At 40.0% G+C, this 27,837-nt stretch overlaps 1 protein-coding gene across 2 annotated transcripts in view; it reads right to left on the bottom strand.

Moving 5' to 3' along the window:
* Positions 1 to 27,837, bottom strand: part of SGCD (sarcoglycan delta) — a 910,009-nt gene that overhangs the window by 70,520 nt on the left and 811,652 nt on the right. For both annotated transcript variants that reach the window (XM_041747418.1, XM_041747417.1), the window contains one exon: positions 24,646 to 24,718. In XM_041747418.1, the coding sequence (XP_041603352.1) occupies positions 24,646 to 24,718 (73 nt within the window). The remainder of the gene's footprint in view (positions 1 to 24,645; positions 24,719 to 27,837) is intronic.

Here is a 27,837-nt window from a genome sequence, read left to right as displayed (position 1 = left end):
GAAGAAATGGTCAGTTTTAAGGACTGGTCCTGGGAAGTCCTTCAGATCAAATTCCCTAATGCATAGCTAAGCAGAGATTTAAGAAAAGCCATCCCCACTTACTCAGAGGAGTTAATTAAATTTGTTAATCTCGAAGCACCATGCTTATATCGCTCAGTGAATCTAAAGCAAATTGAGTGATCGACTAGTGCTTTGTCCCCTGGACACTCATAAACCCGTTAGCAACTGGGTAAGCTTTGTGTCAAGAACGGTGGCTGCTGTGTGTTCAGCAGGGATGCTGTTTCAGGATGAAGACAGCTGAGGACCGCTGGTATTTAAGATACTAGCCTGCGTAGACAGACTATCAGCATTCTCCTGACAAATGAGGCAGTGTCCGTGCTAAATACACCAGCAACTCTGGCTTCTGTGAGGGCCGGCAGGCAAATGAGGACAAAGGTAGGAGTAAAGTTCCCTTGCAGATTATCATAATCCTGATTTTCTCTGGGTATATGCCTTATGGAGACGCTGAGAGAGGAGTTCATCATAGGAGGAGTAGTCAAACCTAGCGGTCCTTGGACTCAGACAAGCCTGGGTCCAAATGGCAGCTGAGCCATTTACTTACAGCATGACCTTAAAAAGCTCCTTCAGCTCGCAGTTTTCTTATCAGTGAAATTGGGATACAAATGGTGCCTCTGAGAATTGTTTTAAAGATGCAGTGTTTTGTACCGTGCTTAGTGTATAGTGGCCACTATTCTTAGCAATTCGTGGAAGAGTAATCTTTCTAAAGTGTTTTTCAGGGGATCCCTGGGTGGCTCAGCAGTTTAGCACCCACTCCTGGCCCAGGGCGTGATCCTGGAGTCCTGGATCATCTTGCATCGGGCTCCCTGCATGGAGCCTGCTTCTCCCCCTGCCTATGTCTCTGCCTCTGTGTCTCTCTGTGTCTCTCATGAATAAATATATAAAATCTTAAAAACATAGTGTTTTTCATCCATGTGGAAGAAAAGATGTGCAAGTTAAGCTTCATGGCATAAAAGAACATCAGCCCAGCTTGACTTCACTTTCGTGAGCATCCATTATGTAGAAACTGGTTACTGCCAGACACTGAAGTCAGTGACAATATCCCTGTTGTCTCCCCAGCTGTACTAGAAACTTCTTGACGAGGGACATATGCACCATGGAAACAAGAGGGTTCCGAGGCAGCACGCAAGCAGGCTGGCAGTTCAGTAGACATGGAAATACCCAAATTCCTAGGAGCTACACAACCAAGCACAAAGATATTCACAGGGAGTGCTAATGGCTTTTTCCTCTCCAACCATGCCACAGCATGCTTGGTCAAATGTTTGGGAAACCACAAATATGTTCTTTGTGACAACATACCCAACTCTGCTTCCCTGTGAGGAAGAAGCAGAAGAAACAAAGAGGATTCATGGACAGAAAAACACCAGTGACTTGCTAGCTCATACCTCACTCCTTTGGTCTTGTCTCTACTGTCTTCCATCTCTCCGTTTTCATTGCTGTTCACAGGTGAAGCTCTAACTTGTCTCTACTACAGTTGCCCTTGGCCGAGTAGCCCATTCCAGTTCTGATGCAGCCCCTCACCTCACTCTGGGGTGTTAGGGTGGTTGTCTCCACTGCAGCACCCACTTCCTGCAGCACATGGCCTTTGCTTTAATGGCTTTTTAAAATTCCACTTGCAGGGTTTGACCATGTCTACTCTTTTGAGAAACATTTTTTTCTTTTCTGGCTTCTGTAACTTAACTCCTCTGTCAGCTGCTTTTAAGTGTATGTATGTCTTTTTTCACCCTTTGTTCTTCTCCGGAGATGTCATCCACTGCAGCCCCGCCTTCTCTCTTCTGCCCTTCTGTTCTATTGCTTACTGAGTATTTTTATTCATCTGACCCTCTGTTCCTTCAAAGAAAACTAAAAACTGAAGTTATTCCACTTTAAGCCCCAACCATCCCCAATCTTCTTATTTCTCTTAGAACATTCTGATAATTCTTTTAGGCTTTACACCTTAGAATGATATTATTCATATGATATGATTACTAGGTCCCAGACACTGGTTAGTGTGAATGAGGCATGGACTGTCTCTCCTCTGGCCCACTAGGAGGGAAAGGAACGTTTCAGTATGGATGCACACACAGAAACATAATTGCAATGATTGTATTAAAGACTGGAACTAGTTTGAGGCTTCAGAGTAGCTGTACAGGAGGAAATGATGTCTAAACTCAGACTCAGGGGCACCTGGGTGGCTCAGTTGTTGAGCATCTACCTTTGGCTCAGGTTGTGAGTCTTAACTTAGGTGTGTATGAGCCCAAAGCTGATATTTGTGCAGGTGTTTTGGTGCTTCGTAAGTGGCTGGCTTTGTTCTTGTTAATTTTCAGGGAGTTGGCTTTTTTGGTTGAGTAAAGACATTTGGACCCACGTCAGGCATGATGAAATATGTTCTGAAGAGGTACTATAATTTAGCAAAATATAATTCCGTCCATATGATTGCCTATCTCCTTTCTTAGGGTTAACTGCACCAGCTGGTTCTGATTAATCCTCCTTTGTTTATCTTGCATTCAACAAGTATTTAGTGAAAAACTATTATGTGTTAGGCACTGTGTTAGACACTCTTGGTAAAAAAGAAAGTAGGGCAGCCCCGGTGGTGCAGCGGTTTAGTGCCGCTTGCAGCCCGGGGTGTGATCCTGGAAACCCGGGATCGAGTCCTGCGTTGGGCTCCCTGCGTGGAGCCTGCTTCTCTCTCTGCCTGTGTCTCTGCCTCTCTTTCGCTCTCTCTGAATGAATAAATAAATAAATAAATCTTAAAAAAAAAAAAAAGAAAGAAAGAAAGTAGCCCTGCCTTTATGGTGCTTTTGGCTCACCAAAAGGGGGATACAAAGATGAGTAAAACATGCCTAAAAGTGAATGTGTAAGAGGAAATAGAAGTAAATGCTATGGAGGAGAAATGTAGGGGCTGTAAAAGTTTAGGACACAGGGTGGAGTATAAGGAGGGGATGCTTAAGCTCAGTACGGAATTTAGTTAGGCAAAAGGAAGGGAATCTTGAAGTGTTCAGTAGGAAGATCTGTGTCTGTTTCATGAGCTTACATAGCTTATTGAGTCAATCAAACCTTACAGAATGAAGATATTCAGGTATTTCCTACAGTCCCCTGTGGTTCCTTTACTAGATGTAAACTTCTCTATATACTGGGCAGAAATACTTTTGAGACTTGTGCTTAACTGTCATTCACTCAGATGCCCCCACTCCCTGCTATCAGGGAAACACAAATAGAATCGTGCCTTTTCTTTCTACATTTTATCACAGGCTTTGGCACTTACCTCCTGCACTGAAATGTGTCAATTGTTTTAACTTTTTGGGATTCTAAATTAAACCTATGTAAATGTGTGCTGTGAGGAGGATGCCCAGGGAAGGGAAGGACTTTAAACACCCATTAATCCACCACGTGCATGTGTATATTCTGTGTCAATGCTTTAGAGACACTGGGCATTGATAATGCACCCCAAGTCATTAAGGGTTGTAGAGAGTAAAACTAAGCTTTTCCCCCAGTCCATGACCCCTGATACCTCAAAGCCACAGAGAACCCAGCCCGTGCTGGTCAAATGATGTCCTCTCTTTTCACAGTTGGACATGCTGGTTTCTTCCTTCATCTCCCATTAGTTTTTTGCCTCGTACTTTAACATTCCATGCCCATGTCTTGGTCACTGCGCCAAAACGCTAAAAAGTAGCTATGGTATAGCCTGAAGACACTGCCTTTTTGGCAGAAGCTGAAAAGATTTCTGCATTTATGCAGTTTGATTTTGGAGAACAGGGGTGAAACAAAAGTCAACAATTTTTTTCTCTTTTACTATTCCAGCATAAGTGTTTGCCACAGAGTTCTTTGTTGCTACTGGCCCACACTTGAAGCTATTCAACATGTACACTTGTACAGATGCCTTCGAAAATTTTATTTTAGGAATTTCCATGGGCCCATGGGATGGGCCCATGGAAGCAGATAGAAGGAAGATAGAAATTCTCATAGAATTTCTTATGAGAAAACATAGCATTTTATTTCTCAATGGGAAGGGATCTACAAACTTACAACTTAAGTGTTTCATGTCATTTTAACTGTGGTGCTGCATCTGTTTCTGACACCTGTTTTTGACTGACATTTCACAATTATCTTTTCTTTTTTTAAAATTACATATCCTTGAATAAATTGGCAACGTGTGTCATATTTGATCCTCAGTAAGTAAAGTCCTGGGAAATGTACCAGAGAGAAAATGCACCTAGCTTTTCACTCTTTTTATATATACTTTAAGCAGGTTTTCATTAAATCCAGTTGCAGGAAACATGTTATTTTAGCTACAGTGAACTCCTTCATTATGCAAGCCCTCAATTAAATAAAAGCCTGCTGAGATTATATTTTCACCCTCGTGACAGCATTTGCTTTGGCTACTTTATTTGAGGCAATCCATTTTCAGGTGGACAGCTTAGAACTAGAATATTTTTCATCAGTAATCCCAAATTGAGAAATAAATCAAGAACATGGATAACAGTCAAACATTAAAAACATCACTGCAATGATTAATATGGTAGTGCTTCCTTTATTTTATGATTATGTTTGCTCTCCCCCATCATCTATAGGTTAAAATCCAAATTTATTACCATGGCATTCAATTCTTTGCATCATCCATTCCTAGCGTATCCCTCCAGCACAGTCTCTGATTGTTCCTTGTCCCAAATGCTCTGTTGACATTATCATCACACTTCTCTCATACCATCCAAGTACTTTCATGTCTCCATGCTCTACCAAGTACTGCTACCTCACCCTGTTGGATGGCTCTCACCTCTTTCTAGTGACTTCTTACTCATCTTTGAGACCCAGGACAGTCCATCTGTGTTGTTTTGGTACCTTTTAGATAGGTCTATTATAAAACTGGCTTTCACATTTAGTAGGTGATGTATTCATTGAGTTGAGGACTATTATTTATTCATCTTTGCATTCTGAATATCCAGGCATATGTTGACTTGGTTGAGGGAATGAAGTACAGGACTCTAAAACACCAAAAGCCTTCTGAAACCCAAAGAGTGCATTTCAACCTGGATTTTCTTACTTAATGGTGTTAGCACACCCATTTTGCAAATGAGAAAACAGAAAGCCAGAGAGAGCAAATCCCTGGTCAAAGTGGCAGGCTCATGACTGTCTTAGTCTAATGTGAAGATTCTAATAGTTATAGCAGGCTGGCATGTGAGAAGAATATAAGGTATGGATTAAAAGTTTTAAGAGGTGGTCTAGTACCAAGAAGTATCCAGGCCTGGAAATCGGGATATTTCATTTCCAGTACTAAGCACTCCTTTTCGCTGTGGGACTTGAGGTAGGCCACTCTCTCTATCTGGGCCTGGACTTGCCTGTTCAAAACATGACAGGACTGGACCTGGTAGTTTCCATGGGCTACCTGCATCTTCAACTCATATGAATTCTCCTTCCTGAATGGTTCCTCCCTATTTATAGCCTACAGAATGTTTGTCAAGAAGAAACCAGCTTCACACTGAACAACTCCTAATTCCAGATTAAATATGTGTGGCAATACTAAAAACAAAAAATCTTAGCACTTGCTCTGTAATTTATCTTATGGAAGGAATTTTCTTTGGGAAAATACTTTGATATGAAATTGAGGGAAAGACAAGACCTCAAGGGTGCAGGTCCATAGGAACTTGAGTTACCAAGAGTATAATTAAACTGATCAATAGGCATCAGTATTTAGAGAGTTGGGTGTGAGGAGTAGAGGGTAGAGAGAGCAGAAAGAAGGAAAGAGAGGGAGAAAGCAGATAGAAGGAAGATAGAGACACCATGAGATGTGGTCTGGGGACTTTTGGGAAAAAGAATATTCACGTATTATTGAATTTTAGTGTGTTTTGCTTTCTTAAAATTTTGGTAAAATCTGTACATACCAGAGCCATGTATGAGTAGCATTTTTGGTGAAAATTAAATGAAAAATGCTGAGATCCAAATTTAAATCACACAGATTATGTGTGTTATGACACAGAAAACTTAAGCAGGATGGGGAGATGCCCTTTCAGAGTATGTGGTATGCAGGTCATGCATTGCTCAAGGGTGACAAATGTGCATGCATATGTGGAGGGGCAATTCAAATCCTAGGTATCATAAGTTGTGCACTTAAAATTTTCCAATACATGGCAGTAAGTGTTTTGTCCAAAAAAAAAAAAAAAATCACCATATTAGGGGCAGCCCAGGTGGCTCAGCGGTTTAGCGCCGCCTTCGGCCCAGGGTGTGATCCTGGAGGCCCGGGATCGAGTCCCACATCGGGTTCCCTGCATGGAGCCTGCTTCTCCCTCTGCCTGTGTCTCTGTCTCTCTTTCTCTCTCTCTGTGTGTCTCTCATGAATGAATGAATGAATGAATGAATAAATAAATAAATAAATAAATAAACACTTAAAAACTCACCATATTATGACAATTTTATGACAGATGAATGTGACATTAAGAAGGGGCACCTTTTTCTAATCTGCACAACACTGTATGGTCCATTGGTGGTACTCAGTCTTAAACCAAATATATTCATAGAATAGGAGTTCCAAATCAGAGGTCATCGGGACACTTGGCAGGACCTTAGGATGGACATTACATTTTGCTTAGACTGTCAAAAGGAGTTTTTGCAATAATCGTTCTTAAGTAGATATTACAGATATTACATTAATTTTAGCACACTTCCAAGTAGCATATTGACAAATCGGTACTAGGTACATCAACAGAAACTTTCTACACTGTTCTCTATTATACATACATATTTGCTTCAACTTTTACATGAATAAGAGCTAGAAGAAAAATTGGTGTGTCCAACATGGCACTGGCATTCCACAGAATTATCCAGGGGTGTGATCAAGGCTGTAACATGGAAATTGTGGGTTGCCCAGGTGTGGATGATACTTCAGTGTCTTTCTCCCATCCCCAATTAAAATGTGAATAGGGCATAATGGCTCCCTCTGTGCTTTTTCTGCATTTGGAGGACAGAGAAAGAATTCTCAATTGCTTGCATACATTTTCCTTTTACTGCTTGGTTTACAAGCAATCATATCACCCCACACAAACTATAATTTCCTCTTTGTTATCTTTGTTTCCTTCAGACAAACATGATTCACTGAAGAAATAATAATGAACCATTACCTTTGATGTAACGGCTGCCTGCACTGTCAAGATGGGAGTGTGCCAAGACTGGAGATTAATGCAGTATTAAGGAAGGCAATGTAAATTCCACTTCTGGATGATGTGAGCATCCTGCAGTCTACTGTTTACTTTTCATATACTTATCTAAAACCTTGGGCTATTCTTTGTTTTTTGGCACCATGGTATATAGAAACCAAACTATTAGAAGGTCAGCTGTAAACTATTATCTAATAGTTAACTGTAAGAACTTCCTCAATTCCAGTAATTGTTATAATCATTAGTTTCTTTATTCATTCACTCATTCACCCATCCTTCCATCTCTCCACCTACTCACTTATTCAGCAAACATTTATTGATTATCCGCTAATGGGCAAGGCAATGTTTCAGTTTGTGATACTCAGAACATGCACAGCAATGAGGGCACATGATATAAGACCTGTCCTCTTGGAACTCAGGGCTCAACCTTGGCTACACTCTGGAAACATCAGGCATGTTCTAAACAAGACCATCATTTAAGCGGCACCTCTAGAAAATCTGATTTAATTTTTCTGGGATGGCAAATAGGAGTCAGGATTATTTTTTGAACTTCTCAGGTGGTTTTAATATGAAGCAAAGGCTGAAGATCACTGGTTTAGAGTTTACAACTCAGGCAGACAAAGAATAAATAAGTGAACCAAATAATAACAATTACATGAAACAAAAGGCCGTGAAGAGTGGTGCTTTATGCTTTCTGATTAGTTCTAACAAATCTCCATTCTGAGATAAAGGTCAAGGGTTGGTAGACTGTGACTGAAAAGTAAATTTTGTTGATCTGTGTCTTCTTACATTTTTTCCATGGTGGGGTTGTGTTTGTAATAGACATTTCCCTTGTCGTAGATTTTCAGTGAGGCAATGGACAGAAAGCTAAACCTTCAGCTTTTTTTACTGTGTCAAGTTACTTTTCCTGATCAGAAAATCTGAAAGCCTTCTTAAATGAATCCAGTTGAAGGCATGAGAAATAGAACATGGACATTGAAATTTCTTTTGTCCCCTGAGAGCAGATTCCTTCTAAAAAATTAATTAAGGGCAGCCCAGGTGGCTCAGCGGTTTAGCGCTGCCTTCAGCCCAGGGCCTGATCCTGGAGGGGGATGGAGTCCCACATCGGGCTCCCTGTGTGGAGCCTGCTTCTCCCTCTGCCTGTGTCTCTGTCTCTCTCTCTGTGTGTGTGTCTCTCTGTGTGTGTGTGTGTGTGTGTGTGTGTGTGTGATGAATAAATAAATAAAATCTTTACAAAAAATTAAAATAAAATAATTTGAGAGAGAGAGAGAGAGAAGAGGCAGAGGGTAAGAATCTTCAAGCAGACTCCCTGCTGAGTGGAGTCTGATGTGGGGCTCCATCTCACAACCCATAAGATCATTACCTGAGCCAAAATCAAGAGTCAAATGCTTAACCAACTAAGCCACCCAGGCATCCCAAGAGAGCAGATTCCTTTTGCATGGTAGTATGGTTTAGCAGGAAGAGTACAAAGTCAGGCAAAAGTGAGATTGTTTTTTCTGGCTCCCTGAACACCTTTGTGTAAGACCCTTGCACTGCTGTGAGTTTCCAGTCCCTTATCCATAAACTGGGGATGATTACGGAGTTCCCTCTCAGAGGTGCTTCTGATGTGAAGACTAAATGAGATAAGACACACAAAGGAACTAGGCTGGTTCTAGGCATAGGAATGTGCTCCATCAAAGTTGATCCCTTAGCTTGGGTATTCAAGGTTTCGCCTTATAGACAATAAGTTCCATGAGGGCAAAGATCATATCTGTCTTGGTCCTCATGATATCCCTAGCACCTATGTCCAATGCACAGCAGGCATTTGAATATTTGTAGAAGGAATAAATTCATGTGAGTTATAGTTATGTAGCCTAGTAGGTCCAGGTAGAAACCTAGACAGTGAAGTATCCAGATTCTAGTAGCAAATGTCATCTCAAAAACTCCTGAATGAGTTCAACTTGGGAAACAGCACCCTAGGCCTGCTTCCCATTGTCCTGTTTAAAGGTGGTATCCCCAGATCTTAGCAAGTTTTTCTGCTGGGACTTGGAAGTGTTGGCCAACCGAAGGATCAACATTGCTCAAGGCTAATGCCCTTCAACTCCCTCTTAGGGCTACTCCAGAGAACACACAGAAATAGCATTTCAACCCATGTGCTATTCACCTATTAGACCTCATTAGCAGTCTCTGGTCAGGTGATGCCAGCCCTTTGAAAAATACTGCTGAGGTTTGCTTTTCACCGCCACAGGGGTGTCTAACTATTATTACCAAAGAGAATTAATTCTACTAGAAAATCACAGCAACCACTCTGTCTTACAGGTTCATCAGGGCTGGAAATGGGTTGCCAGTAAGAAGGCAAGTGTTCAATGACAGCAACCTATGGTGATGAGATAAAAATCCACATAAGTCATGTGAAAAATAGGGACCCATTCTGGCCTTCCGCAAAAAGGAAACACTAGACCTTAAAAGAGCGCAATTTAATGGAAGAGCGAAACTTTATGAATATAAAAAATAAGGGGCAAGGTCTAGTATGATACAAAAGAGTTAATGTGAAAAATTAAAAAGGAAACCTCATTAGGATTTCATGTGTCATTTCATTCTCCTGCTGGGGTTAGGAGAGAGCCATTGATTCCTAGCGGCATTCAACAACCAGGATGAAAGGTAAGCAGATGAGGTTTCTTGTTTCTGGGGTTTTCTGTCTGGTGTGTCCTCCAGGGAAGCTGGTCTAAACCTTTGTCTTTTTTCTAGAAACGGCTGAAGAAGTTAGGAGGGGGAGTATTTTGATCAGTATAGTGTGAGAGTTAGTGGATTTTTTTTTTTTGAGAGAGTGTGAATGTGTGAAGGGGGAGAGACAAAGGGTGGTGGACAGAATCTCAGACTCCCCACTGAGCACAGAGCCCCCTACATAGGGCAGGGGAGAGGGGGGCCTCCATCTCAGTACCCAGAAATAATGACCTGAGCCAAAACCAAGAGTCGGAAGCTTAACTGACTGAGCCACCCAGGCGCCCCAAGAGTTAGTGGATTTTAAAACATGTTGATATGTAAGCACTATTGTTTTTTGTTTTCAAGAATGCTTCTACCCCTTTCCCTCACCATATTGCAACTAAATTCAGAAAAATTTCAAAAGCTATTTGTGGTTTGAGTACTTAAAACATTAATCTTTTCACCCAAAACCACAACACTTACCACTTTATCAATGTCTATGTAGTGCAAAAAGTCTCAGTTTTCCTTTCTTTTTTTCTTTTCTTCTTTTTTTTTTTTTTAAAGACACAGAGAGAGAGAGAGAGAGAGCGCGCGAGAGGCAGAGACACAGGCAGAGGGAGGAGCAGGCTCCATGCAAGGAGCCCGACGTGGGACTTGATCCCAGGTCTCCAGGATCACGCCCTGGGCTGAAGGCAGGTGCTAAACCACTGAGCCACCCGGGCTGTCCACAGTTTTCCTTTCTTTGGATAAGGTTTGCTTCTCTCATGCCTTCATTAAATGGAAAGTGGCTTTGCTTTAAGAAAACTTCAAAAGATGGGTTAAGGTTCACTATTAATACTAGTGAAGGGATGCCTGGGTGGCTCAGTGTTTGAACATCTGCCTTTGGCTCAGGTCGTGATCCTGTGGTCCTGGGATCGAATCCTACATTCAGGGTCCCTGCTTCTCCCTCTGCCTATGTCTCTGCCTTTCTCTCTGTACCTCTCATGAATAAATAAATAAAATCTTAAAAAAAATACTGGTCAATTTGAATGCCTCACCCTTTTATTGTTTTGATTATATTGACTGGTACAGAATAGGGTATTAACCCACGGCTGACCATTATCTCTCAGAGGCAAAAGATACAGAAAAATTATCCCTTCACTGGGACAGATCTCTTGGCCATAATCAAGAATGGGTAATAATCTGTTGCTTTAACAACAAAGTCCCCCAAACTATCATCTGAGCCTTACCTTCTAGTTGTTGGTTGAAGTTGTTTATATATGTCATGCTATTTGGTTCTCACAAGTCCTTCTGAGGGTAGTGCTGTCCTTATCCCCCTGTTTGCTAATGAGGGAACTGAAATAGAGGTTTTAAACCTTGCCCAGAGGCATACCTTAGCAGGTGACAAAAGTGGGATCTAAAGTCCAACAGTCAGGCTCTAGAGTTCTGTCCCTAAACTTCACTCCATACTGCTGCCAGTGTGAGAGATTATGCCCAGAGACTAAAACCTCAAACTCTCACTGAGCTCTAAAAAAAGGTAAGGTCTATTCATTATGCCAAACAGAGGGGTGGTGTATATTAACCCCCAGTCTCCTCATCTATACAACTCCACCTGCCCCACTTCAGGGAGTTTTTAAGGGAGTATTTATGAAAATGCTTTGAAATTTACAAAGTACCACAAAGACTCTGAAGAATCTGAATTGTTCTCCAAACACCCATATTACAAGGGAAAACAAAAGGGATCCAATCAATGTTGGTCACAGACTCTGTCCTTCAAGGTTATATTCAAGGTCAGCTCACTGAGTACAGCTTTTAAACAGAATTTAATGTAATGAGAGGTCCCTGGTAAAATCACATCCATGAGCCATACTTTGAAGCCTGAGTCTTAGAATCTTGACATAAGAGCAGATCTGAAAGGGCATATAGTTAAAATCTTCCTTCTGATGGATGACACACCTCTTTAATAGGGTATGACAGTCCCCCTCACCTTGAGTCTCTCAGTGGTGAGGAGCTCATGACTATTAAGGAAGATAATTCACCACTTCAGACAATTAGAAAGAAACTTTCTTATATTGCACTATCTCACTTTGGGCTCTGCTGCCCTCACTCCTTAGGCATTCTAGTTCATCAGAATAAATTGCAAAAATCTCTTTTTGTAAGCATACCACATCTTGCACAAAGAGAGGAAGACTGTGCCTTTACTTGTTCACTTAATTTAGTCAGTGTATGACTCAAGCTATAATATTATTATGTGACAAGAGGCAAAATCTACCTTCCATGGATCCTTCTCGAAGAAATGACTTCTGGCTTGAGAATGAGCCACTGAAGTACTGAATGCACCATAATAGCCCCTCAAGTGCCAAGAGGGGGATGTGTCCAATCCATTATTGTTGTGTCTCACAAATGGTCTTCAGTGCACAGCCCAGTCATTTGCAGGGGTGGGTAATCAGTGGCCCGATGCCCCCTGCTCTCCATTTTAATCCCACTTGTCAGGCACATTTTCTACAGACATTTGCTCTCAAAGGATGAAGGGTATTTTCCTCATTTCCCAAAGAGCCTTCCATGAGGACCACAGGGAGAACCAAAAACTAATAGACAGATGCATCTTGTTAAGAAGGGTGTCAACACTTTCCTTTAATCAGTACACAGTCAATATTCTCCATCATGAATAACTAATAAGTTTCTGAACTCCTTTCCTCAGATGTCACTGTGAAAATCTATCTGAGGAATGTCATCTGCACTTAATGAAGGGACAAGCATTATAATTAAGTTTTAAGCTATTTCTTCAGCATGAAGCTGCCACGAAGTGTGAAATGACTATAATTCACATTTTTAAGACCCTGAATTTATTAGCATCTATGTTCTATTCAAGGTTAGGGGTATGGTGCTTGGACTGTCAAAAGATGCAAATTGCTCTGTGCTGTTATTCTGGACTGAGTGTGCCTGAGCTCAGATGCCAGGCAAGGAAAATAATCATTCATGACTCAGGCTGTATTTTTGAAAAAAACTCAAAGAGCTGGAAACTCATTTCCCTTTGTGAATAGGAAGTGACGATGACATGCATAACTGGGTGAAAGAAGACTTCACATTCTTCTATGAATTATAATAACCATGGTTGAGAAAACGAATAGGAACTGCAGGCCAGGGGCTTCAAGTTAAGCACAGTTCTGCTGGCATGTGACTACAGTATAGCCCATGGGTGAAAAAGGAATCTAAAGTTTTGAAACTGCCTGTAAGAGAAAGAGGAATGAATTATTTTCTTTTGGAAATGACTTAGCCTGGCTAGAAGAAAGAAAGGCATGGGATAATAAGGGTCTTCTGAGACTTTGATGGCTCTCCTTGACAAACCAATGTGAAGGAAGCAATCACTCATGTGTTTGCTGGCTGAGCACATACTTTTGGAGAGAATAAATTTATAAGGATCCATCTAACCTAAACCTCTCTGTGGTTGTGGGCCATGGGCAAACATGGAAGACCTCTCAGCCAGTAAATCCTAAAAGGAAGGAGCATAGGGTCTATGTGTGTTTGTAACAGTAGGCCATATGAACCAGAGGGCGCACCCAAAAGAGTTTCTTTAGGAAGTGCAGTTTAAGCTGAGACTGGCAATGTGATTATGTGGAAAGAGAGTACAAAAAATGTTTCCAGACAGGGGAGCAATAAGGCTCTAAGTGAAGATTTCCAGGGACTCGGGAGGACACGAAGAAAAGGGAGAATGGAAGAAGCCAGGACTTCTGACTGGACTCAACACACAGACTACCTATGTTTCTCCCTGAAATGCTAATGCGATGATGATGAAAGGACCCCAGAAAGGCACAGACCTGCATGAGGACAAAGAAAAAGAGAAGCCACGCAGGTAGAAGCAAAATGTTGACAAAGTTTTAGAAGTTGAAAAGCAAGCAACCAACAGTGACTTCATTAGCAGATGATAGAAAAGTGAAAGCTAAGAGCCCGTGGCTTTGGTGAAGACCAAACCAAAAGCAAACCCCAGCTGCATAATACTCACCAGGTGCAGGGACAGAAACAAGCTAGCACTTCTGGGGCTCAGAAAGTCTGGTGGAACTGCAATCAGAAGACTGGTTGAGGTCTCCATGGGAAAGTGTGGATACTCCTAGGCTGCTTCTCCAGTGTATATACCCAGTGGCCAGGACACCCTTACTGTCATGGACTACATGTTTGTGTTCTCTTCCCTCCCTCCCACCCCCATTCACAGGTTGAAATCCTAATCCTCAATGTGATGGTAATAGGAAGTGTGGCCTTTGGGAGGTGAGCAGGTGAAGCCCTCATGAATGACATAAATACTCTTATAAAAGAGACGCCACAGTTCCCTAGCTGCTTCTGTCATGTGAACACACAGCAAGAAGATGGCTGTCTACAAACAGGAAGCAGACCCTCAACAGGAACCTGCCAGCACCTTGATCTTGGATTTCCCAGCCTCTAGAAATGTGAAAAATAAATTTCTGTTGTTTATCAGTCATCCAGTCTATGATATTCTATTATAGCAGCACAAACAGACTAGGATGCTCACTAGGGAAGAACTGAATACTGGGCTCTGTGAGACAAGGACAGCTAAGGGTGGCAGTGCTACCTTGAAAATAGGGAATTAAGTGAAAACCTACATATTAAAGAAGTCCTTATAGGCTCAGCCTGAACATACTGGCCTCCAGATTCATCCCTAATAAGGGATTAGGACACTAATCGGTATCCTGAGGAAACTATTTCAACAGAAAAGGTATACAGATTCTCATATTTGGAGTCACCCACCTTAAAATTCCAGCCTGACCATCCTACCTTGAAGCCCACCATTCAATAAGGCTCATTCATGCACACAAATGTGCCAAAAGATTCTTAGTGCTTTACTCTTAAAAATAGACATCTCAGAATTACCAGCCATTTGAAAAAGTAGCAATCAAAAATCTAGAGACCTGAATTATAACTCAAAAACACAGAGAACAGAAGAAATTTCAATCACTAATATAATCAAAAAGTAGAGAGAAGATAACACATCTGTGAAATTAATACAGTGTGTTATAGAAGGGAACCACTATAGAATAAAGTATGTTTAGAAATTGAAATGTGAGAGCAGGGATTACAAATTCAATGGGAGAAATGGCCAACAGAGAGGAGAAGAGCAGAGGGAGAAACAAAAATGAGAAAAGATTGGAAGGGGAGCAAGGGTGATGGGAAATGAGAAGTCGGGACATCACCCAGGACCACACCAATGATTGTAGGTTACTTGTGAGTGCTTTGGTTTGGGAATTTTATTCTCAAGCCAATGGGAGCCACCAATGTGACATTTGGCCCAAGGTCACCCATAGTCAATGGCCAGGAAATTCAGTGAGGGTCTAGCATTGTTTCTGAGATCTGATGGTCTCTATCTCATTTCTATTCTATTCTAACATACTGGAGTAAGAAAAAAATGATATACACTGGCTGATTTTTGTTTTTAAATTATGATTCACTTCTAGCTCTCAACTTATTTCAGGTAAAAACTGTTGTCATCTTGTTCCTTTCTACTCCCATTACTCTTTGTTTTGAAAAGGTTATAATTGGAATAAAACAAGGCTGGCTTCAAGCCAAAATCATGAAGGGTGTAATTAAGCAAGATTTTCTGTCTATGCATCCAGCAGGGCCATCCTACTGAGGGGGAAAAATGAGAGATTCAAAAGCAATTGTGTGTTTTTCAAGAATAACAGAACAATCTACCCCACACACTTTACATAATAAATGGCAGCTGCTGACATTTTAATCAAGATAAAAACAATAATGAAGTCACAGTGCTCCTTTGGAGGCAGAAGGTAGTCCCAACTCAGGAATTTTGGCAAACATACCCACATGCCCATTTTGTTTTACAAGACTGAGAGGTTAGCGCATAATTTATGATATCATGCCTGCCCTGACAACATGGATAAAAACGCAATTTTATCCTCTCCCTCTCCATTATGAGTTTATATTTTGAATAATTTTTTTCACATTTGAGACCCTCTGTTAGGAATTAATTTAAAGGATATAAATTTAATTCTTAAGTAAAAGCTACTTGTCCTACATAATGTTAATGATGTGTCACATTGCCTTTCTCCAGTTCAGATGAAAATGGGCCAGCCATAAGGGACGATCACTTAGGCACTAAGGTACCTCACTGCACATGGCTGACGGCTTTAGCTTTCAGAGATAGTCTAGCAATTATTTGGAGAGACATTTAAAATGTTTTGGTTATTAAGGAATTTCCTCCTATATTTTGTTGGTTTAAAAGATTACAAATCTAGGAACACTTTTGGGATGTATGTTTAAAGCATCAGGTCTGGATTATACTCTCAATCAATGCTAGCTCAAGACGTACAGAGAAACTAAATCACTAATAGCAGTTGCCTGATGATAGATTCTGAAAGCACTTTTTTTCTTTCCCTTTTGATCATACTCAATGGTTCCTACAAGATGCAGAGGGCATGACTCACACAGCCTTTGAAGCCTGGCAGTCAGCTAAGATGTTGTGACTGGCATAACACCTTATGTTGCAGGCTGCACAATTTATAAATTGCATTCATCAGTGAAAGCAAATGGCATTTCCTTATTGTTCTTACCTGATTTAATTTTTCTCTCAAACTTATCCTTATGGATTGTTAGGAAAAACTAAATTTATTGTGGTATCCTCTCTGTGATCAAAAACTTTTAACTTTCTCATGAGGATAAACAATTACCTTCTCCCTCTTTATGATATCATAACAGACATGGGAGGAATGGGGGTTTTGTAACATCCTGGTGACAGGAACAAAGAAAGTTCAGATTCCAGGAGATGTTGTCTTGATTGTCATCAGGCTAGCAGCCCACACTCCTAAGTCCTCCATGGGTGAATTCTGGTTATTTCTCACTGTGCTCACTTAGCAGCCACTGAGTCAGATCTGAATGCTGTTTGTGGCATCTGAGGTCTGGGTAGGTTTCCCCCTGCACCCCCAAATTGGATCATCTGCTCTTTAGCCCTCAGCCCCACTGCAGGGAAGCTGCCCAGGAGCCTGCCAGCCTGCACCACCATCAGTTAACCATCTGCATTGCTCAACAGGACACCACATGATTCTTTCCTGCATCCGCAGGAAAATCCCCCACAACCTGCCCTGCCCTGCCAGAGGCTGAGGAAGATTTGACATTGCTGACCCAAGTCCCCTTTTCCTCTCTAGCCACATGACAGTTCACCCTGCAAGTTGGTTTCCTCCTAGAATCGCAAATGAAAATGCATGATGACTCTTTGCTTCTGACTTTCCTTGAAATCTGATTGGTTTCTCCACTCCGTGAGTCAGATAATAAAGGTCATCAGGCTGTAAATTTTACCACTTGCTTTCCCTGAATTTTCTATCTTCTTCCTACAATTTACCAGAGACTAGAAGACATGGGTTTTTAACTTCCTCTCCCTATCCAAGTAGGACTTCCTCTATGTCCTGGACTCCTTGTCTCCCAGGACGTTATTCTCCATTTATCCCTCCCTGGCTTCTAATGGTAGAATTACACCATACAGAGGAGAGACCTGTGGGACACAGAGGTTTGGTAGCTTTACAATATAATCTCTATCACATTTGTAAAATATGACCAAGGCCAAGGCAAAGCTGGAAATACCTCTAATACTGCAGTATTCCTTTTCCTTTACCCCCTTTTTCCCTCCTGTATGCTAAGAGAACCACTTCTTTAAGCACTAGCCCGTGGCTTTCAGATATCTGTATTTTTATCTGTATTTTTTTCTGGGCTGGCACTGCAGCGTGAGTGAAGGGTTATAGCACAGTCACTAGTGTCACTGGCAAAAATGGGAAAATGGAGGAAACACAATGACCACTCAAGGCATGAAGCTTAGGCACTGTCTTCCAGTCTAAGGATACAATATCCTGTTAGATAAAATATCCTCATCCTTTTATATAAAATGTTGTTAACGATAGATAGAGATACACAACAGCTTTTTGGTTTTGCCCTTCACCAAAAAAAATTGTTGGTCACCAAACTTTTTATGGGCTAATGACGTTGAAAACTCTGGGAACTCCTGTCTGAGGACTGGAGCCCCATGAAAATGAGCTGCTTGTTCCTCCCATGGGGTAACATTTGTTAAGTTAATGTCCACTGAGCTTTCCCCATGTTCTAGGCACTGGGCAAGGAGAGCTTGGGCGACTTGCCCAAGTTCACAAGGCAAATAGGCTTTGGGACCAAATTCAAACCCAGTACAGGACACCTTCAAAGCATGGCTCTTGATCACCATGGGCATTGCTTCATGACTCTTTTATTTTGGAAGGCCCTTGAATATCTGTGATATTATCAGGCCACTATACATTTTCATTTTTCCTTTGAATCACTTCAATATTCATGCTCTATGATCAAATAATTATGAGTCTCATACATGCAAAATAAACTAAAAATCTGAGTCTAACTACGTGGGATTGGAGGTAGAAGAGAGGGGAGATAGTTACAGAACATGTCTGCAAAATACTGAAAAAGAGAAAATTTAAAGATTTCTTTCACAGTGGTATTGCCTCATATACCAAGCACCCACCCATAGCTAAGGAACACCTCTCTCCCCACTCCCTCTGTCTCTTTCAATCTCTCTGTATGTATATATACGTAAAATATGTGTGTATATATGTTTTAATATATGTACATTATTCATGTGTACATATATGTAAAATGTATTTGCATAAAATGATATAAATATACTTATATGATTAAAAAATTAACTGCCTCTCCAATATTTTTGCTATTGTGACTATTAAGGGGGGCAAGGGAAAAGAGAAGTATTACCAAGCCTCTAACTGAACTGTGATGCTCTGACAGACTATTCTGGTAGCTTCAATTTATGAATCACTGAGAATCATGTAGTTAGTTGGCTGCAACCATTTAAAAATAAAACTAAGGAAATAAATTCATTTTTGTCAACTTGGAAGTGCTGTCTAATCCTTGTTTTCTTATGATATACACCGACTTTAAATCTCACACATTCTCAAAGGAGTTCAGATTAGTATCTATCCATTAAGAAAAAAATCCTATAGAATATTCAAGTGCATATTGGGAATACCAGCTACATCTTCAAATCTTTCTGCTTTATTATTAAAACTCTGGTAATGTTGTGGGCATAAAGATCCCAAAGTATCAAAGAAATGCCTATTTATTTGAGGCTATAGAATGGGTTTGATATTGTGACTCTTTAGGTTCTGAATTAGGTACTGAACTTTGAAGCTTGTAACAATCATTTAAGTCTTGTGTGATCATATTTGAGATTGCCTTCACATAATTTATTAAAGGACACAATTGTCACAAGGAAATTACAGAACCTTATTTTTGTAAATGACACAGTAGTATTTTTGGGAGCTGTAGAAATACATTGGCCTATTTGTCTTTACATTAAGTGGACCTAGAGAACCATGCTTTTTTAATTTTAAGGCCCCCTTCTTTAATTCTAAGAAAAAAAACCTTACTGTTTTTTTTTCTTTCATCTTGCAACTGAAATGTCCCTTCCTTTGGCCAGTCTTACCTAACCCTTATAATTTATTATATACCACCTTGTATTTTGGGGTGCCTATCTTATTCTCCTTACCTATAAATTAGTTGAGTACTCATTCATTTATTTCTATATTCCAAGTATTTAGCACATGCCTCAACTCCTACCAAGTGTCAAAAAAAAAAAAAAAAAAAAAAAAACCTGGCAAACAGTTTCTGAGCTGTGATTAAATGGAAATCAGGTCACAACCCTTGTCATAACTGTATGTAAAGGAAGAACATGTCTGCACATTAGCTGATGAAGAATTCTTTTATAAAGGCCGTTTGGGTTCTTGCTCTTCTGTGGTTCCTTCCAAGATTTTAGTGATATCTAGAGGAACAGAGTTGGTTATCTGTGTTCAGTGGTCTATGTAACTTTCTCCCATTTTTTACATTTCCCATGGCATATGTCTGGGAAATAAGATTTCACAGTCTATTTCCTATTCTTGTAGGATCAGAATCTTACAGGGAAGCTTCACAGTTGAAAAGAATCCTTACAGCAAGGTAGGCATTCAGAGATAGCTTTTGTTCTTACAGAAAATACATATGCAAAACTAAATGGCCTATTTCCTGTCTCAGATCATACACCGCCTCAGATCAGGGATTTTTCCATTTGTCTTTATATACAGACACCAGGAAAAAGAAATAATGAACAAGTGAACATTTAATATATTCAGATTGTGAATTTCAGATTGTGAATTTATTAAAACCCAGTTTCTATTCTAAAGTAGTTTTTCTTATTTCAAGAGATATTCATAGTGCCTGGTAGATGTTTTCAGTAGAGTCTTGAATCTAGAGCAACATGGCATTATTTCAGAATTGTCCTGCAGGGCAAACAAACGGCCCAAGTTGGATGTTGGGCTCAGACCTTGCTAAACACTCATTATTTGTCTAGAGAGAAGCAACTCTCTTTTGTGATTTTCAACTTAACCCTGGATTATTTACAAACATCTTAAGCAAACACTGTGAATACAGTAACTATAGTAACTCTGAAAAGGAAAGCAGTGAACCAAAACTCAAACTAGCAGAGAGGAAGCTACCACTCTTTGAGCTGAGGGTTGAGATTTTCTAGGAAGATGTGCTGAAGGCCTAAAATTAGATTCTCATTAACAAGCAAACAAAAAACTAGAGAACAACAAAAGCCCTTTACTAGCCAAAACAGACATTGGAAGAAACAAGTTATCCCAATAGAGAAGGTCTCTGAAATAGATGTTATTTTCCATTTTGCATAGTTTGTTTTTTTGGATAAGTGAAGGACATGGATGGATTTAAATTTTGCTTGTTCATTGCAGAAGATGGTTTATGTATAAATAATCTGTAGTCTTTTAACTCAATTTGCTTCCCATTGAGAAGTAAGACCAAGAAAATCTGGATATAGAACATTATTTAAAAAAAAAAAAAACACCTCTTATTACAAACATTCCAACCTAACTGCATTGGGAGTTTTAAAGATCCATTAATTCATGTCTCAACCAACAACTTTTCTGTTAAACATCTTTTTTTTTTAAATACATATTTTCTAGATCTGTAAGGCATTCATGTGATTACACCCTTTTAAGCAGATCTTACATAAAATATTTTAGGGCTATGATGTTAATTCTTTAGTTTTGACAAATATACCATGGCTATGTAAAATGTTACCATCAGAAATACCAGGTCAAGTGTATGGGGGAATAATTGGTATGATTGCAATTCTTCTTTTAATCTAAAATTATTTTAAAATAAAAGGTAAAATAATGTCAGGGGATTAGCTGTTTGGAGCCTCAAGTGACCTAGCCTTTTACTGACATCAGGGCTCCAGGATTAGCTTAAGGCCTCATGGTGTATTGGCTGTAGTCTTCTGTCTCCCAGCTCGATATTCTCCCACCCCTGTCTACTGCTACTGACGAGTGAACTACTTCTGCTTCACCTAAGCAGCTCACTCAGTGCTACCTGCTGGCACAAATCCAGGGATCTCCCTAAATTTATTCTACTTTCCTAAGACTAGAAGATACATGGGCACAAATGTGCTAGAACAGTAAAACTGATCTAACTGTAAAGCCAGAGGCTAGAAGACGTAGTCACCAGGTTCATTACCTATTTATTCAATATCCAAGGTCAATACCATTTAATTGCACAGAATAAAATGTGACACCATGAGTTGACAAATGTGAACCATCCACAGATGCACTGATCTGGGATAATGTATCAACTATGTTTGATTACCCTTCAATTGGTGGGAGATCCTCCACAAAGTGCCATTAAAATAAAAAAATCATAAGGATAAAGGGGCTAATTATCACAGTCTGACTCAGTTCAGGCTATCAACCATCAACTTGCTAGGGGCAAAGACAAAGTCAGTTGTAGAATTATGTATTACAGTGTTTTTATGGTTCCTATAAGAAAATTTTATTTCTAGTTTCTATAGAAAATACCTACATCTTTAGAATAAACAATGGAAATGCAGCAACGACCAGTGGTCCTTATTTTGTTGCACTCAGAATTAGGAGATTCACTTGTAAATTTTGGAGATTCAGCTTTTTTAGGGCAAGGTCCTGGGGATTTCCATAGGGTCTACAGAGGAACATCATTATGGCTATAGAGTAATATGAGCAAATCATCTGTTCTTATTTTTTCATAATATGGATATCCAAAGTGGGCTGAGTGGATGCTTGGAGAGTTGTCTTTTTGTTTGTTTGATGTGGGCTGGGTTTGGTTTTATCCACAGATTTAGTTTTCTGTTTATTTTTTAAAAAGATTTTATTTACTTGACAGAGAGAAAAAAAGCACAAGCAGGGGAAGTGGGAGAGGGAGAGGGAGAAGCAGACTCCCTACTGAGCAGGGAGCCGATTTGGGACTTTATCCCAGGACCCTGGGATCATGACCTGAGCTGAAGGCAGATGCTTAACTAACTGAGCCACCTAGGGGCCTCTAGTTTTCTGTTTAAAGCAAAGTTAGCCTAAATTCTTGACTCTTAAACTTTCCTGATCTTCTAGGTAATGGAGAGCTTGCTCCATGGGGTGGGAGGTAACTGTATTATTTTTAGAGGTCAGTTTATTTCATTTTTAATTTATTAGTATTTTTTAAAATTTATTTTTAAAAACCATTTATTTTAGAGAGTGGGGAGGTGGAGGAACAGATGGAGAGGGACAAACAGACTCCTTGCTGAGTGCCCTCAATGTGGGGCTGGATTTCACGACCCCGGGATCATGACCTGAGTTCAAATCAAGCATTGGACGTTTAAACTACTGGGCCACCCAGGAGCCCCTAGGTCAGCTTCTTTTAGAGAGCGTTTTTCTTTGGACTAATCAGGACTAACTACTGATTAGTTGTATTATAAAGAACCCTGCTCCCAAGGAGGTCTGTGAAAAGGAAGAGAACCAGGCCACATATTAGCTTGTCTCAAAAGGGCTCTCACATCAAACATATGAGGATTCACCACAATCTCAGAGAATAAGCTTGCTCTTGGAGTCCTAAAATACAGGTTTCCTTTGGTGGAATTGCTGAAAAGATTCCAGCTTTAGTGCCTAATATGAAATAAAGGATCTAGCTGACAGAGTGGCAGGTAACTTCTGGCAGGTAGTAGCCCTGAGATGGAAGCAGCTGTTCTAGGGAAAAGTAAAGCTTTGCAGTGTGGCATATAATGTGAAAACTATAGCCCACTGTATATGGGATTTTGATAAGAAAATGCTCTCTTTTTCCACCAATTATCATCTTCTTTTAGCCCTATTTATTTCCCTATATTTATAAAGACTTACAGGCTTAGCGAGAATGTCAGGGGCTTCGTAATGAGGTGATAATAGTCCCCACTTACTGAGCGTGTGCTTCTGTTTAGGGAAACACAAACTCCAACATAGCTGTTGCTGTTTTAGCAAGACACAGATCTCGGGGCCGCGTCTCAGAAGAGTAGATACAGCTTGTGTAATACAAACACATTTGCTAATGTTTGATGTCTGCTATTAAACATTCAATGTTATTTATGATGATTTATGATTGGTTTTAGTTAAAAGAACTACAAGAAATGAAGAAAGCCATTATTCATTGAGTTCTTCATGGCTCTGAGCGAGGTAGGGAAGCTAAAGGGACTCCATTATAGAGTGGCTCCATCTCTGCTAGGCCCCATTTCTGAATAAGTCAAAGCAGCTAACTTCTCACTTCAAGGGGGAAGCTAGAAAGTGAATCATTCTTTGAGTTTTGTCCTAGGTTCCAAACACCTAAGAACTCTTAAGAAGAACCAGATCCCAAACATTTCCCAGGACATTAGCTTCCAACAAACCTCAACTGACACTGGCATCAATGCTCCCTATATTGTGGAGTAACACCTGTTGTTTACCTGACACTTGCCTTTGATCAGAACCTGCTCTGGATTCCTGGAGGAACACATACCCTAGACCCCTTCCCAATATTAGCTCCCAACCCCAAGTCATGTCGAAACTCATTCTCTTTCCTTTCTGAGTCTCTCCCAGACACTCTGTTTGCTATTTTATGTTGCTCATGCTATTCAGTAAATTATGCTTTCCCTCTCCTGGCTTGCATTTGATTTCTATCCTGCATAAAGCCAAGGACCCTCTTAGCTGGTCTTGCAGGAACCCCCACTGGGTCCCAGTCTGCCTGCATCATAAGTATATAGCAAAAAAAAAAAAAGTTATATTAGTGTCAACATACCATTTTTTTAAATGTATCTCCTTTTTGGAACCAAGGATGGTCCTTTGGTGGCTGGAGTGGTTTTTAGGCCTGTTTGTCTGTATGTACGTATTGTTCTTTTTTGTTTTCCTTAGTTGTTGGTACTAAATATACAGCATCTCAGAGTCCTTTTCTGCTAAAGGCAGTACAATTATGGATATTTGAAGATTAACACCAGTACATGGAATATCCACAGAAAGTAGCTCTAGTACCTTAATGCTTCAACTGATAGAGAGCTTGTTATATACAAACAAAAATCTGTATAGTATTTAGACTTTAGTTTCTTGTTCGTACCACTTTTCTTTGGACTGATCAGTACCAATTACTGACTAGTTCTGTAACTGCTTAGGTTTTTGGTACCGCAAAATACAGCAGGAAACAAACGCTGTGAATGAGTGAATCCCAAATCTCATAATTACAAGGCTGGCAATCGCCTCCTCCAGACCCCCAATCTTCTTAAGTTCTCTGAGAAAATTTTCTCTTGGATGTAGCTTATCTTCGCATTCTTTCTAATCTCTCCAAGTTTGTATATTCATGTTGTGATGCCTGTTACATTCCATACACTCAAAATGAATCATCAGTCAGTTGCTCAAAGGAAATAGCCACTAATCAATGCAAACCATAGTCAGAAGTTTACCTTAGTTCCTTGAAGGGGTCTGCCCTGACATTAGGTGTCTCTATAGATTTAGGGAACACTGTGCCCTCCGCTCCTGTAAACAAAAGAAAAAAGTAAACAGAGGTTGGAGACTTTGGACACGTCACCTGGAGGCACAATCAACACAATGAGGGGAGCTAAATGTAGTGAATCCTTCATACAACCCAAAGCACGGATTTTGCCAGCGACTTTAGCTCCATGATAGGGGAACACTAAATCAACTCAGGCAAACAGCCTTTGAAAAAACAAGGAAATTCTTTTGAAAGTGTTCTTGATGAGATCAGAGTGAGGCCATGAGGCAAATACTATGTCGACTTCTTAAAAAAAAAAAAAAGGAAAAAAAAGAGAAGAAGATGCCTAAGAAATGGCACAGTTTAACTTGTGTCTCTCATCAACTATTAATAGTCATCCAACTGGAAATGTTTTGAAAAACAGCAGCTGAAGCCTCTTATTGCAGCGCAGAGCACAAATCACAGAACACATCCAACATCTAGGTAGTGGGTGGATGGTGGAGAACACCGTCACACTGTGAGGTGTCCATCTAATGAAATTAAGCAAACAATTTTTCAGTAAATAAAATTCTACACTATTATCTTGAAAAGTTAAACAGAACGGTATGAAAGATGATTTGAAGTTCACTGCTTTTACACTTTGAGTATTAACATTGATCCCCAGCCCAATCTAGACATTTAGCTCTTGACTTTGCAATAAGCTTTTATCTTTACAACTTGTCATCACCAGCTGAACCTTCCCAGCCATAAAGATGGTGATTATCTGATTTGTCTGCTCCCAGAGTGTTTTCAAATCATTTAAGCCTCAGTTTATCAAAGACAATTGCACTGGATATTAGTTTTTCAATTAAACTTAGCTAGGCAGTATCCTGTACTTTGAAGTAAAGGTGTTTATTTTTATACCTTATTTGGTGTATTTCTTTGATGCAACAAAAAGGGGCAGAGTAGTATCTTGTAATCAGGTTTGAATTTCTGGAATCCTCTTGCATTGTTAAAATGTCTAGAAATCCTCCATTAACCACTGTTATTCCAAATCCAGATTTATCCTAGCATACTGATGAGTCTAGTGAAATGAACCTGTGTAGTAACTACAAAAGTATTTAATCTTTTGGGGGGAAGTATTTAATCTTTCTGATATGAGTAATAGACTACTGCAAATAAAATCAGAAAATAATGCCTCAACTTGACATTATATGTGGTCATTTAAAAGAATATCCTGGTGAATGATAACTATTAATCTAAGTTAACATTATCATTGATATCATTATGTCTACTTCATATGCACTAGCTCAATTATCCCTCGCAACAACCCTACAGACAGTTGCAGTATGCAGAGACATTTGGTGTAGGGACATTTAAGATCTTTTTCTGCATGTAGGTACTTCTACCTTTCAAGACCCCAAACCACATCATTTCAAATGGATCAAAATGTATCCATAGTTTCCATTAAACACAACTTTTTGATGTAAATTTCCTAAGAATGTTGTTTCATTATACATAAATTATTTTGCCCTTGTGATTTAAGCTTTATTGTCTTTTTATAAATGTGGTGGTTAATTTATGTGTCAGCTTCACTTGGATCATAAGGTACCCAGATATTGGGCTAAACATGATTTCTGGGTGTGTCTGTAGGGTGTTTCCAGATGAGAGAGGCACGTGAATCAGTGGATACAGCAGAGCAATCCATCCTCCCCAGTGCTGGTGGGCATTAGCTAATTCTCTTGAGGGCCTGAACAGAACAAAAAGGTGGAGGAAGGAATAATTAGGCCCTTTATGCCTAACTGCTTGAGCTGGGATATCAATCTTTTCCTGCCCTCAGCATACCTTTTTCTCAAGCCTGCAGACCCAGACTGGAATCTACACCATTGACTCCACTGGTTCTTAGTGAGCCTTAGGACTCACTCTGATTTATGCCACCAGCCTTCCTGGGTCTCCACCTTACAGACAGCAGGTCATGGGACTTCTTAGCTTCTATAATGACATGAGCCAATTTCTTATAATGAATCTCTTCCTCCATGTATATCCATATTGGTTCTGTTTCTGAAGAACTCTGATACAATAACTGAATAAGATTGGGTCGGATTCTAGACTATAATGTAGCATTTGTTACCCATATATTAAATTTGGTTTGGCAGAGCATGCATTCCACATCTCCAACATTTCTGTGATCCTTTGAGGAAGACCTAGATCAAAGTTACTGTGGAGGATGCCTAGTGGGTAAAACAGGCTGGTAGAAGTCACAGGATGCTGAGCAACACATTGGGATGTGGTTCTAAAGTGTCTGTGACTCAAGAGCATGGACTAAGCTACCACATCTCAGTACTATCCCAAACCTGTTACTAAACAGTTCCCATTTGTCACTACTGCAGTTAACACAGGCTTCCTTTGAGATTCTTTTCCTTTCTATTTCTTAGAAATGCTTAGTTCTTACCCTTTGGAACCTGTCTTTTTTTTTTTTTTTTTAATGATGAAAAGGAACACATATACCTGATTAAAGCTAGAATGGTTATTTCTGTTTATTTACATTGTATACATTCTTGAGTCCCAGCTCATATCTCCCCTTCCTCTACTAAGAATTCTATGAAAACTGCAAGAGAAAGAGCATTATTACCTCTTATAAAATTAGCCTTAATTGTGTGACTTCCCCATATGACAATTAGTACTACTCATAGACAACCTTCATTATCTGAACCGGTATTAAAATGTTGTGAAGCTTTATGTTTTACTGATACCTCCTGCACCCGTCTATCATTTTATAAGGTCTCTGAAGCCAAAGAATACCTATTTCACAAATTTCGATTATGCAAAATAAGGATATATGTTGCATTTATTCAGTCCAATTGTCCAAGAATGAGGAGTGGCATTTTTTTTTTATGCAAAATGAACCTCAGAAGCCTGCACACCATTTTATTTATTCCATCCATACTTTTGCTGAGCCTGTTTTCCCCATTTGTCAGATACACTAACAAAACTTCACTTGCTAACATCTGGCTGCACTGAGCTCAAGAAGGAATCACCCTACTGCAGCTGGTGGTCCCTAGCCTGGCCATCCTTTTAAAGCAATTCCAAGATGGATAAAGGAAGGTTACATAAAGTCATCCAATACATTGCACTGTATGTTTGTGGAAGGACCATGGTCTCTGAATAACTGAGCTTGGGTCCT

Source organism: Vulpes lagopus, chromosome 3 (assembly GCF_018345385.1).
Source record: "Vulpes lagopus strain Blue_001 chromosome 3, ASM1834538v1, whole genome shotgun sequence".
Taxonomy (NCBI): Eukaryota; Metazoa; Chordata; class Mammalia; order Carnivora; family Canidae; genus Vulpes; species Vulpes lagopus.
Note: the sequence above shows the minus strand (reverse complement) of the source record. Positions and strands in the feature narration are given on the sequence as shown.